The sequence below is a fragment of the Ciconia boyciana genome, chromosome 3 (assembly GCF_034638445.1).
Source record: "Ciconia boyciana chromosome 3, ASM3463844v1, whole genome shotgun sequence".
Taxonomy (NCBI): Eukaryota; Metazoa; Chordata; class Aves; order Ciconiiformes; family Ciconiidae; genus Ciconia; species Ciconia boyciana.
The window spans coordinates 81,937,162-81,951,264 of record NC_132936.1 but is presented as its reverse complement, the minus strand read 5'-3'; the positions used below and the strand labels follow the sequence as shown (position 1 = coordinate 81,951,264).

Sequence of the window (14,103 nt, the reverse complement as noted above, 5' to 3'; positions counted from 1 at the left end):
GTATGACTCTCGCCTTCTTCTAGGAGAACGGGTTGGATTATGAAGCCTGTCTTGTTGCTCAGTGTGATGCCTTGGTTGATGCGTTGACGCGACAGAAGGCAAAGCTGCTCACAAAGGTGACCAAAGAACGTGAGCACAAGCTGAAGGTGAGCACAACTCTCGTCAGCTGAGCACGGCTGTTGATACCTGGCATTACTGTGCATTTTGTTAAGGCCCCAGCCCTTTACACCATGAAAACTCCTAACAGCCACATCTTAAAGTCCTGCAGCAGGTTCCAGTTCAGCAGTTTGGTGGAACTGTGCTTATACACTTAAAATGAGGCATATACTTCAGCAGTTTGTTGAATCAGGCCATCAGTCTTTATTTATCTGATGGTTTGGGGCTGTCTTTTGAGAGGTGCTTGTCAGTGAAACCTGTATGGTTTGGATTCTGGGACCTTCCAAATGCAAGAAAGCCCTTCTGCACAAGTAAAATGGTGGGATTTTGGTGTCTCTTCAAACCTTTGAAATTCAGGCAAGCCACCCCCAGAAATCCATGTGCTTACTCAAAAGATATTAAAGAAATGCCTTAAAGGGGGGGTGGGAGAAGAAAGTGATAAATGGTTGAACAAAGTGGCAGTCGAGAAATGTTTAAATAGACACATTTCTTGAAACGTCGAACTGCATATGTGATTCTGAGGTATTATAGTGCCAGTAACATTAATAGTATCTAAGACAGAAGGAAAAATTGAAGTGAAAAATCTAACATGATAAACAATGAATAAAATCTACTTCAGATCAGCTTTTTAAAAATCCCCATGCTTAACAAGAACCAACGCTTAGGACATACTGCTAACAGCACAGCTAATCCTGTAGTTTATTCCTGTTAGGCTGTTGTACCTCAGGAGTTGTGCTATTAGGCCTAGTCTGCAGCCATGTGGCAGCAGAATCAAGTGCGAAATCTGGAAAAAATGAGATGCAGCTTTTTTATTTCTTAATCCCAGCAATGTGTTCTTAAGCAGAGCAGGATCAATGGTGAATTGTGAAGAGAATGGTGGAGTATAATCTGCAGGAAACCACTCCTGCAGTTATTCTCCATAATATTTGCCTTTTAAGTGAAGGATTTTTAAAAGCTCAGATTTTAGTGAAAGTGTGATTGTAAATGTGAATACTGCAAATGCAGAAACATGTTCTGTGCTCTTTCTGCCCCGAGCAAGCCTGATCTTTGAGCAATTAATCTGCTCTGAAAATTGAGATTCCCTGTGCGCAACATTTTGCCAAGCTAATTATCAGTATTTACAATACAGAGCAAGTGAGTGTAGCTGATGGAGATATGGCAATGGCCATATGGCAGCTAAATTAAGCATAGCTTTAACACACTCTTCCATTCGTTGTCTCTTCTGAAATAATCTTACACAATTCACTGTAAGCTGAGGCAGTCCTCAGAACTGTGCTGATGCTTGTTTTCCAGGTTGTTTGGGACCAGATAAATCACTGTACACTGAAGCTACGCCAGTCAACAGGGCTTATGGAGTACTGCCTAGAAGTTATCAAAGAAAATGATCCCTCTGGGTTTTTACAGGTATTTTTCTTTCCGATGTTCTGGGGAAAAAAAAGAAGAGACGTTAACGTTAAATCTGAACATGGACGGCTTTGCTAATTAGCCTCTTCCACCTCCGAGGCAGGTTCACCTTAACTCCTGTTAGTACTGTCTAAAAGCTCAGATAGCCTGGTGACTGCATGAATGTCCCGGCAAAGGGATGGCTTTGAGCAGCCGCGCTCTGACCAAGGTGTGGAGTTAGTGGTCACACCACTTCCCTGACTGCCGACGTCTTTCCTCTTGCCAGCCCTTCCTTCTGGGCCGAAAGAGAGATGCTATGCAGTTAATGGTAACTTTCTGCAGAATATTATTTTATTCTCATCTGAGAAACTCAACGCAGGGCCTCACAGAGCTCGCTGATCAATTTGGGAAGGTCTATGACTCAGCAGAGCAGTACTTCTCCCCTTTTTGCTTCTCCCCTTTGCATTACTCTTTCCCATGTGAAAGAGTCCTTTCAACATCTCCCCTGTGAGGAAATCCAGCCTTAAGGGCTTGCGTGTAGCTTTGCTTCCCTGGGGTAGTTGCACCTTACAGGGCTACAAGACCTGTCTTGTAGCTGGAGGATCCAGGTACACCCTCTTTGCAAAATATGGCCTAGCCAACAATTGCTTTAATTTGCAGGATACTGTTTCTTAGGTGCAAGTAGTGAAAGTGTCTACTGATGAGCTAAAACATAAGAGTTTTGTTATCCAATTAATTATTTTGCCTAATTAATGCTATTATTTTTATTAATTATTTTATTTTGCCCTATTGGTTTTGTTGCCTTATTAATTGTCTAAGAAGAAAGGCACATCAAACAAAATGATCTGCACGTGGCTGTCAGCTGCAGAGGGCACGCTGCACACATGAATGCATGAGTGTCAGGGGGCTGTCACAGCAGCCCTAAAAAACAGGATGAGAATTAGCCAACTTAAACCTATTAGCACCAGATTGATTGTTACTGTCACGTCTGGTCGCAAGCAAGAGTGGGGAATGTGTGGTGTATATTAATCTCAAGACCACAGATTTTAGCAGGCTGTTGGTTGGATACCGCAGGATAAATGAGACCTTTAGGCCTTATCTACGTGCTAGCTAGATACATGCTTTTTTTTCATTTCAGCTTACTTTTCCTGTAGCCTTTGTGGCTTCATTCTTTGCAGTCACCTTTTATAAAAAAGTACTTCTGTTTTTACCTTTTCCTGGTTTATCTAATGATGCTTTCAAGGCAACCAGCAAACACTGAGACACCGCGTTACTTAGAGCAACTACCTCTGCAGCCAGGACATTGAAACACAGCCAAGGGCTCCAGCGTCCCAGTAAGTGACTCCAAGGTTGAAAGAAGGCTATAAGATGCTTCTCCACTTACTGCACAGACTGAGTAGGAGCTGTTGATGCAGGGGCTCAGACAGGAGTGTCTTCCAGTAACAGTAATGAGGAAAGGTATCTAAACCCCTGCAATAAAGAAAAACTCTGGCCTATCCAGAAGAAAATTCTGCTCCCTGGGATTCACAGGAAGCTCACTGGGAGGGACTCCAGATATCCAAATGGCAGCTTCACTGAACTCAAGGACAGCTGAGTTCATTGATTTCCGCAGAGCCAGGATTTCACTTCCAGACGAGTCCATTGCGATCACCTTAGCCTGACTTTTGGCCTAATTGTCTGTGGGCTGAGCTAAAGCAAAGTTTTATAAATGAAATTCAGTTTTGATGTAATGATAGAAAATCCACCATATTCTTCGGAAATCTATCTGACAACTTATCACCCTCACTGTGAGAAATATACACCTTCCTTCCCATTTGATTTTTTTATTCCTTTCAGCTCTCATCTGCTGAATCATCTCTGCTGAATGGAGAGACCCTCTAGCATTTAAGCCTGTCTTTGTGCAACTGCTTTTTAAACAGGAGAGCAAAACTAGGCTGTGCATATCAGAGAACAGAGTGCAGAAGTATATGTGGCATTCGGCGGCATGATACGTAACATAATCTTAACAGGCTTTATAAATGAGATTTTTACTTTCCTACCCTAATATGAGAATTGTTTTGAAAAGACAAGATGAAAGGAAGCGACATAAATGGAACTCACCCCAAAATGACCAGATCCCGTCTCAGCTGTCGTGCTGTCGTATTCCCGGTTTCATTGCGCTGTATCTATCTCACAGGCGTGCTGTCACTTTTAATGTGTGCATCTGACGTTTCATTATAAGCCTGATACTCTCTTTCAGATTTCGGATGCTTTAATCAAGCGTGTTCAGGTATCTCAGGAACAGTGGGTCAAAGGAGCCTTGGAGCCAAAAGTGTCTGCTGAGTTTGACTTGACTCTGGATAGCGAACCTTTACTGCAGTCGATTCACCAGCTGGATTTTATTCAGATGAAATGTAGGGGTGAGCTTTTATGTTTTCCTTTTTTCTGTTTTTCATGCATGTGTTGAAACAGTGCTGGGAAGAAGGGGGACATGGAGGGAGGAAAGAGGAATGACTTGAAATTGCTGGATAGTTTTAAAAGGTTTTCAAGCAAATTCACATTACTGGGTGTTTCCTAAAAAGGTGTACTTACCTCACATGAAGTGACCTGAACAAGCTAAGACGGAGACACCAGGTGCAGTTAAAGATTTGAAGACATAAATTCTTCAAAGTAGGGCTATCTATCAGCTTTGAAGATTAAAAAGATATTATCTGCATGAACCTTTATGCAATTTTACAGCATTTCTAGATTTAACATGTTTAATTCAAAATACTGATTACCCCTATCTTGTCAGGAACAGCTGACGTAGTAAATAAATATTCACACACACACACATACACACACATATGCTTGAATAGGGAAAAAAGAACCTTTGACTTATGTCTGGACCATGCTGCTAATGGTGCCCAGCTTAAAAAAAAATCGTGAGGCAGAGATTCACAAGGGGAAAGTAGCTCCATGGCTATACCCTTCCTTGATTCCAGGTATCTGAATGATCCCGAGGGACACAGTAAAGGGAAAGGAGGTTAAAAAACCTATTTAAAAGCAGAAGCTGATGAACAGTAGATGCCAAAAAAAATATTAACATCATGTGCCTGTAATGTGCTTGGTTTATATAGAGCGGGATGAGAACTGCATCAGAGTTAGATAGATCCATAGACTGGCTAGATTTGAAGGCCATTGTGGTCCCTGGGAATGATGCCATTAGCTTCCCTCAGCAGTGACTGAAGCCTTAACCATACACGTGGCTGCCAGACATCAATGAATGAGTTAAGGATAATTGTGCCGTGATGCCAGATGTGCTTTTTTTTTACTCCAAGCAAGCATAAAGATTTCTGTTCAGTTTATCTGTCCTCTCTGAGCCTAATTCTGAACCTAAGACACCCGAGATGAAGTAATTAGGGTGGATAATTTGGCAGATAAATATGTGGAGAAACAAGGATAAACAGTTAAAGGCCAAAGTCTGCTCACCAAGAATGGTTTGCATCTTGGCATAAAGGGGCTGCATTAAAGTTACTCAAAAAACACCTGTGAACTGCTCCTTTGAAATGTTAACAGCCATGAAAGCGGAGTCAAGGGAAAAAGAGTATCACTGATAAAACTTCTCTGAATACTGTCTGCACTTGTCTGTTTAAATCAGTTTATATTTAATGTTGGCCATACTTATGGTTAAATATATTTAATACTAATCTTCCGCCACTCTTCTTCCCAAACATACAAAGAATTCAGTTAAACTATCCACTTAGATTGCTAATTAACCACAGGTCACTTGAGGTGAGAGCAGTTTAGGTATTTGGCTTTTGGACATTCGTCTGGCTTTAAGCTTGAAGACTTAGAGACTTTAATTGAGCCAGATTCACTGGAGCTTTATAAAAGATAGTGCTGTATGCTGATGCTCTCATTTATCATACGGTCGCAGCGAAGCTCTGGTACTGAGCTAGACACAGTCTGAGGAGCAGAGAAGAGGACAGGACTGCTTCTGCCCAAACCTGCGCAGAGCTTATGAACACCCTTGGGCTTTGCTCCCCAGGTGCATCTTAACAGTTAGACCTCAGGAAGGGCTTTTCCTTGAGCTGTCTTGGCCTTGACCAGGGAGTACCTGCTGCATGTCCCATCAGGTTGGCCAGCACAACTGGCATGACCGTGTACATGCCGTGCAAAGAATGGTGGAAATGCCATTTATCCTGGCCACCATTCCCTCATAAGGGACTGCATTATTCCTCCTCACACCTCTGTGTGCCCAAGCAGTATAAGCCATCAACTGGTCCCAAGCTAACATTCAGAGGTATTGAGGATTGTTTAGTATATAGAGGTGTATTTATATTTTTCAGTTTATGACTGCAAATCTATTTGCATTTGAACTGCTTGGTCTGACACTTTGGCATTTTTTTCCTGAAATTTACCTTCATCACCTCCACCAGCTCTGCATTATCTTCTCATGCACAGTGGTCTTGCATCTAGAAATAGAGGTACCACAGAGTAAGCAACTCAGCATTTCAGCAGCGAGCACCCAGACTTACTGGGAACATCACTTTGCTGACTGTGAGGAGAAGCTGGTGTTGCAGGGTGATGTTTTGCTATTTATCACCATCAGGACTGTATATTTCTGAGCCTCCAATTTCACAAAGAAAAATCTATGTGTTTCTTCACATCTGCTCCTCTTTCTCCAATCCTAGCTACCCCAGTGCACCAACAAGTCATCAATCTTTGCCAAATGTTGGTGTTGAGGAGAGTGTTATTAAGTCACTATACTGGTTGACCTGACAACAGTAGATGCATTAAAGACATCAGAGACAATCTTTAAAGGGAGTTTTGGGGAAATCTAGGAGAACAGGGCCAGTGTGCCTTTTCCAATTGCAAGTTGTTTTGTTCCAAAAGCTTTGCAATGTAAGATCTGTGCTGTTGTTATCGATGCTTAGTGCATGACTGAATTTCTATATTTTTTTTCAAACTCTGGCCTCATTCAACCTCAGTGAGCTTGCAAGGGTCATTTAGAGTGAAAGCATGCTTGTAAGTAAACATTGATTCACTGTGTTAGACAAAGAAGAATGAAAACGAGAACAAATCACATTACATTTGCTTTGATGACTTGTTCATGTACCTTACTGGTGGACTCTGTATAAGCCCATATCTAAAGCTAATCTAAATAAATAAAGATCAGGGGGTGTTTTTTCTTTTTACAGAAAAAAAAAGCAATTTGGTAACAATTAAATGTGCAGAAATGTGATAGGTACAGAAGTAATGCTTAAGCAGTCATGTTGACCAAAGGGTCTCACTGATAGCCCTTTGGCAAGAGTCCCACGCTCCCCAGGCTAGCTGACCTGCTGAGACACACACAGAGCTCTAGTAATTGCTGGCGTTTTGAGCTTTCCCAGATCCCTTTCCTCTCTCTATGTTTTCTTCTCTCTATTGCTTTTTCTGAATGCCTCGGCACAAACTTCCTGTCCTCTTTGATGACTGGCTCAATGTGTACATCACATTTCCTCAGTTCAAGCTATGGGCACAGGCAAATATGTGTTCCAGGTTTGTTTTGTTCAAACAGCTGGAACTGTCATGCAATCTTGGTTTGTTGTAAAATGGAGACTAGGTACAAAATAGGAAAAAATATAGCTACTCTCTACTTTTCTGTACCACCTCTGAATACTCACTCATACGCCCCTTCTCCTTGTCAGGAGTGACTCCTTCCCTCTTCTGCAAACCAGTCCATGAAGATTCCCCAGACACACCTCCTGCCGCAACTCTTCTCTGCTGCCACAGCCCTGAGCTGCACAGCCCCGACAATGAAAGACTTTATCCCCACTTGTTTCATCGTAGGCTTTATCCCTGGTTCTGTCTGCTCTGCGTCACGGACCCAGGTCTTTGCCTGTGGTCTTTCCGTGTCTTGCGATGGCACTGTTTGTAGGGCACTTGCTACAGCAGTGATTCAAGCTATTTGAGTGACAGGGCTATACTGCAGTTCTGGAGGAGGTCAAAGTTTTCATGTTTCTGAGGGTCCCGTTCTTTCACTGCATTTAGTCCTTTAAAAATTAATCTGGGAAGGTGGAGAGCATCATTGCACAACTTGCTTGTTAAGAGGACAAATAACGGACAACGTCTTAGAGCAGCCCTACTCTACCCTGAGAGGACATCAGCTGTGAGATACATTGAGCAATGAGTTTTCGAAACTGATGAGTTGACATGAGACATCAGTATCACATTTTTTAGCTAAGTGTGACCTGCATGAAGCACTTTTAAAATAGCAGGACATCATTCAGGCTCATTAATAGGTCTTGCTGTGCCAATGCGGTATCATTTATCCCTTTATATTTTTAATCTTTTCCTTCAAAAACTCTCTAGAGGACTTTAAGTTGAACAGGAAGTGGGGCAGCACTGTAATTTAACATCTGAGTCTTCTTTTTTTTCTGACGCTTAGCCTATATTTTTCTTTTCTTAGTCCTGTCCCATTGCTCTTCGCTATGAAGTATAGCCCAGTGTCCCAATTATCCACCTTGCTTCGCACTTTCCTATGACTTTTACAACAAGTGTTCACCTTTTCTCCTCCCAGAGGGAATCTGAGATCAAGGCAGATCTCTGCCCATCCACATCCGGGGGAGGAGACAGGAGGGCAGGCGCAGCGAGCGTCATCCAGCAAAGCTGCACAGCTGCTTGGTGGGAGCTTCTCACCGCTCCTTCAGCTACTGTAGGTTGTGCGGTTCAGGCCACAGGCTGGCCCAAAGGGAGTAGGAGGCTGATAAGAATTACTCACAAAAACTTAAATGTCGTGACACAGCAAAGAAGCCCAGGCACTTCTCCATAGTATGTGTGACTCTCACACGTAGGGCCAAAATTCACACTGCCCCTGGGAAGTGGGAACAACAGCACTTTACCGTATGCAAACATATCCTAATCCTAGATGGCATTTCTGTTTCCATAATTGAAAGGGACTTGTAAAACACTTACCCTCCCCCCAAAATTCTGCTCTTTTTTTTCAGCGTTGTGCATTACGTGAACAGTCCCTGAAGGCCTCCCGTCAGTGTTCCGAGGGGATTTTTGCAGAGGGTTGGAGAGGTTAGTGGTTTATTCAGAGGTGAGGGGGTGTTGTCTATTTTGCACTTTATAAAATTCAGGAATTAGGCTTTCATCCAGTTTTGCCAGGCAGAGTCTCAGAAGTGGGGAGGACCCAGTGAATACCTCCTGAGAGGGTTAACCAGTTAGCTAAAGTGGCAGGAGTGTGGACGGCTGATTGATACAGCCCTATCTTCTCCCAGGCTCATCAATCACTGGAAATACGCAGGCTAACAAACACAGACAAAACCCTAAACTTAAAACGGTTCACTTAAAAAATCCCATTACCTCTGAATTCCTCATTTTCAGGTTTTTGACTCTTGTAATGTCACATTTCTGTTACTTCTCCAGACACAGTGTCTCCTAGAGAAAAGTCTGAACTTCCCATGTGAAAAAACAAGCAGGTTTTTATTTATGACACCCTCTGAATCATCCTTAAATATCAAGGAATAGGGACAAGGCTTTTTTTTCTCTTTTCACAGAAAAACCTTCAAGAGCTAATTTATAAAGCTCTTTTGTTTCAGACCACAGTCATTCTTCTGGGCTACCAACCATCCGCGTTCACTGCGGTGATGGATAATGCCAGCGGAAAGCCACGGTAGCTTCTGCCCTGTTTATCACAAGTGTGATGTTGAGTTTCGTGTTGCTTCCAAAGTGGGGGTGAAGCATTAGCCCCGTCACACAGTAGTGTCCATTTTCCCACAGGCTGCTTGGTACGCAAAATGCAAACAGTGCTCTTTTATCCAGAGAGGTAAAATAGGATGAAAGGAACAGCTCAAGGGCTTAGCTCTCACGCAGACAGAGGGAGGAAAATAAACTAGAGGCTCAAAGCAGAGTAGATAAAAGAAGAGCAAACTGACGTTGTTAAGAGCTAAGTCAATGAATGCTCAGAGCACTCAGCTCCTTGTAAGACACAGTCGAGCTCTGCAGAAATGATCCTGAACGGTGAAATTCAGCCTTGGGCAGAAGACCAGGCAGGGTCTATGCATCACTTACATCCCACTTAACCTATGTGATTTCAACAGTGCGTAAGATACATGCCAGGTCTCTCCAGAAGACCGAATTTTCACTATAATTTCTGGCAAAGAGTGAACGGTGAGAGTTTAGTTGTGTTTAACAGAGGGGTGGTGGAGGCCTCTTTGCCACAGAGGCATGGCTGAATGTTTTACTCTGTTTATTTTCATTTTTAAGAGGCTGGTCTGGTCAACAGTCTCTTGGTGTTTCTCCTGAGCGAGTCACTAAAAAGGCATGTTGGTAGATAACTTCGCACCTGTAATTTCTGAGAGGAGAGAGCCACAAGCAGTCTCCTTTTACTACCTGAACCAAGGGATTTAGATAAAATTTGCAAATGGAACGATTTTCTTCAACAGTTTCTTTTAAGTATGGCTGCCATAGAGATAACATATCCAAGGTGGTTTTGATGGAAAACTGGGGGTGGGGTGGTGGTATGTTAGATTAGATTTAAAAAAAAAAAAACAAAACCCCTATTGTGACGAATTGTTTTCCTGCTGTCGGTGGAGTTCAGGCTCTATCTCGCCGCCATGCTGGGAGGAGTGGCTGCTCTGCTGGTTAATAACCCAGTTCTTCATTAATGAGCTGGGCTTCCTGGCAGCACTCCGTCTCCCATGCTGCCCCATGGCCTGACACACTCTCCTTTTGGGGCCAGAGGGGGCAAAGTGCTCTAGCGTGAGAAAAAACTCTTCCAGCCAGTGACCCCTGGGAAGGAAACCAGACGTGAGGTCCCCAGACTGAGGCACCAGAAGCATGTCCAGATATGTTTCTGTGTACGTATTTCAGCCAAATGATTTGTCTAACCGAGTAACGACATTTTGTTGTATCATTTTTACTTCCTTTTGTTTCAAGGAAGGGAACGGACCCTCTTCCTAATGAATATCGACTCTCCTGCGAGGGGAGGGAGGCGAGCGGTCGCCGTACTGCTCGCGGCACAGACTAACGGGGTAGGGCAGAGCTACACTAATCTGTACCCAGTTCCTGTTACAGTGCCACCCGTCCCATTACTGCAGCTGGAGAAGTGCTGCACCAGAAACAACAGTGTGACACTGGCCTGGAGGATGCCACCTTTGAGCCACAACCCGGTGGAGGGTTATATCTTGGAACTTGATGATGGAGATGGTGGCCAATTCCGAGTGAGAATTTCATTCAGCATTTTTTTGTGTTTCTTTGTATGTGAGCTTCCTCAGGATATGGATTTGTGTCTGTCCGAGGGTGGGGAGAGGGGGTAAGGAAGATAGGGGTTGTGAAAACATCCCTTCTTCTGTCGCGTGGATGTAGAAGGCAGTGCAGATGCTGCTTATTAGAAGGACCCCCAGCTTGGGTAGGAAGTTTGGTTGAGGTTATTCTCAGGCCTCTGGCAAAGAGGGCCTTGAGGTCCTCCTGGAGTGTACCAGAGCAGAAAATCCCATACTAGCCTACAGGAGCTGAAAGTCGTTCATTCCACAAAAGAGATTTCTTTGAAGCCCCTACTCTCGTCTGTCCATAGCACCCTGTTTCAACAGCTGAGATTCTTGGTCCAGAAATGCAACTCAGTTTTTCCTGGTTTTCTGAATAAAAATGGCATCCTGCCTAAAAATACGGGATTTCTAAATCTGTTCTCTGGGAGTGGATGAGACCAGGCTGGTGGAAGCTTTCCACAGACACGGGGGTTGGTAAGTATGGGAAGGCATCCCAAGTGCTGTCCTTCCAGACCCTCAGGGTCATGCCACAACTGCTTGCTCCTGGCTGCAGGTGCAGGGTACTTACAGGCTCCCATCCCTTCTCGCCACATCCCAATAAACAAACTACAGAAATAATTCAATCAGCTGTCTGCCAGCCATGTCCTGCTGGAAGCTGTGGCCCTTCCTCCTCAGGCAGGCTTCATGCTCCTGTTGCTCCAGGACCAGGCTGGCCCAGTGCATTCCCTAGAGGCTAGTGCCTTGAAAGCATCTGGAGATCATTGTGGAGTACAGCTGCTCTCTTCACAAATGGGAAGTTTTGCCGAAAACATGTGATGGCATTTCTTCGGGGGCTGCAAACTGACTTCTCACTGGAAACCTAAAGGTTTCTCAAGGTGAAAATGGCCTGGCAGGGGTCCACCTAAGGAACCGCCTCCCTCTGCCAAACCACTACACCCATAGCCAGCAAAGGCACCTGATTTGGATGCCCCTCATTAGAAGAGACAGTGATATTGGCAGGGCATTTTGAAGAAAGCACTGTGTTTCTGGAAGGTCTCCTCAGTTCCTTGGTCCAAGTATCATTTGACATGGGTTTGAAGAGACTGGTCTCCACTACTGAAAGTGTGAAAAAGCACCCTTGTGAACAGCTGCTGGGAAGTGCCGATATAGTTAATATTGGTAGGTAGGAGTGTTATCAGTGAGTGATGAATGAAGAGTTAGGAACAAGGCGTTACGAATTCCACTGTCTTGGATAAACCTTTTCAAGTGCTATTCACATCTAAAAAAATACTTGTGAATAAACAAGATTTCAGGCTGGTGCATATCCAAGCCCATTTGTGTGTGGAGTTTTGTAACTGGCAAAGGTTTTAGGACTGCCAGCGCTGCCATGTCAAGATTTTGGATTGAAAAAGATACAAAACCATCTCAATCCTTAAAAAATCTAAGGTGACCACTCCTTGGGGGAATGCTTTGCTTGCTGTGGTAGAAACAACCTCAGTTTTACCCATTGAAAGATAAACTGGAGGCTTCTCAGCAATGCCATTTCAATGAGTTTGCTGACCCTTTTCATGAAGGATTATATATCTGAAAGCAATGACACTGACTGCACTTTATCAGTATTCAATGGGTGGATTTAAAGAACAGTTTTTGTCTCCCGTCGTAGCAGAGAGCATCAATCTGAATAAACAGAAGCAGTGAACAGTGGTAAAAATATGAAATGGATTAGAAAATGTGAGAGTTGTCCTACAAATACATCTTTTTGCACAGACAGCATATGTTACAACATGGAGATAAATTAAGCTATTCTATTAAAAATCTTCTTTCTCTACACGAAAGATCATCAGCTAACTCAGGACCCAAGAGATTTTGTTATTTGTAGCAGCCGCCATGGCAGCAAAGTGGACAAACACATGGCCCGCTGTAAACTTAAGTAATCCCTTTCTTATTCATCACATACTTAATTCACTTTAGGTTCATATCAAAGAGCTTTAATCAACAGGACTACTCTTAGGCATATACTTAAGTGTCTTAACTGAACTGGGGCCTGAATGGTCTGCTTAGTCACAGCCTTAAGCTCTTTAGGGCCTTTGCTACCATAAATCTATGGATTTCACAGAATCGGAGAAATCGGAGGTGGAAAGGAATTGTGGCTTTCAACCCCCTGCCAAGACAGGATTTTCTCCTTTTTTGTCATTTTCTGTTCAGTTTTCCAACAAACATGAGGTTTCTAGGCTTCTTCCAGTTCATCATAGACTGTATAATCTGACTGATCCTCTTCATTAGTCTGCCGAGATGTTCCTCCTCCTGAAATATTTCACATTACACAAGTGCTTGCTGTTTAATAAACCTTTGCAGACTTTTGTGATGTCTCTTGTCTAGTTGCTGTTTCATCCTGTGATGCATGTGATCCTAATCTTTAGGAGATCAGTTTCTTCTGGCTCTCTGTTTGCAGGTTTCAAAATTCTATTTTAACAGAGGCATGAGACAACCTTTCCAACAGAATAAAACTGTGCTTACTTTTTTTTATTCTTCTACGCCCCTGCTTTTTTGGTCCTATATAAATATGAGAATGGCCATGGTGGGTCAGACACTGGGACTACTATCCAAAATAGTGTTTTGGATTGGATGTTTAGGAAAAGAGAATAATAATTAAGATCTTTCTGTGTTGCCCTTTATTGCTGTACCCTTCCAGCTCCATCTTCACCTTAGTGTCTCCACTGCTGACCATCCTTGATGTCACCACTGCTGTGGCTGTCCGTGTTATAACAGCATAACTTCTACATCCTGGGAAGCAATGAGAAAGCTGTTCACTAGTGGCTTGTATTTAGAAGTCTTAAGATGCGATCACAAGGCACAGAGAAACAGTGCCTCTTTCTCTCTCTCCTTTTTTTTTGAATGTTCAGGAAGTATATGTTGGCAAGGAGACTCTCTGCACCATCGACGGCCTTCATTTCAACAGTACCTATAATGCAAGAGTCAAAGCTTTCAACTCATCGGGAGTTGGTCCTTACAGCAAGACAGTTATTTTACAGACGTCGGATGGTGAGTTGGGTTTTCACCAGTTTCTAAGTGAAAAGCTGCAGGTCTCAGTGGCAGGACACTTGCATCCCTTTATACCCACTGATATCTTTGGCACTTACTGGCATGGAGATTTCGGATCATCTGAGTGGAGAGGCCAGGAGCTGAGTGTGCACAGGGACTGAGCTCTCCTCCTAGCACTTTTGGGGATTTTCCATTACCAGTAGCACTTCAGGTTTCAAATCATGCAGTTTTATTTGGCTGTAGTAGTCTGGGGTCTAACTAAGATTCTTATTTGCTTTAGCATACAGAAGCAGTTAGCAACACACGGGATGTTTTTGTGCCACTCTGC

General features: G+C 43.4%; 1 protein-coding gene across 3 annotated transcripts in view; it reads left to right on the top strand.

Annotated features, from left to right (window-relative positions):
- The window catches only part of TRIM67 (tripartite motif containing 67), a 33,821-nt gene that overhangs the window by 10,954 nt on the left and 8,764 nt on the right, over positions 1-14,103 (top strand). For 2 of the 3 annotated variants that reach the window (XM_072857977.1, XM_072857976.1), the window contains 5 exons: positions 24-146; positions 1,450-1,560; positions 3,779-3,938; positions 10,564-10,709; positions 13,637-13,775. In XM_072857977.1, coding sequence (XP_072714078.1) covers positions 24-146; positions 1,450-1,560; positions 3,779-3,938; positions 10,564-10,709; positions 13,637-13,775 — 679 coding nt within the window. The remainder of the gene's footprint in view (positions 1-23; positions 147-1,449; positions 1,561-3,778; positions 3,939-10,563; positions 10,710-13,636; positions 13,776-14,103) is intronic. The other variant, XM_072857975.1, reaches the window with a different exon arrangement.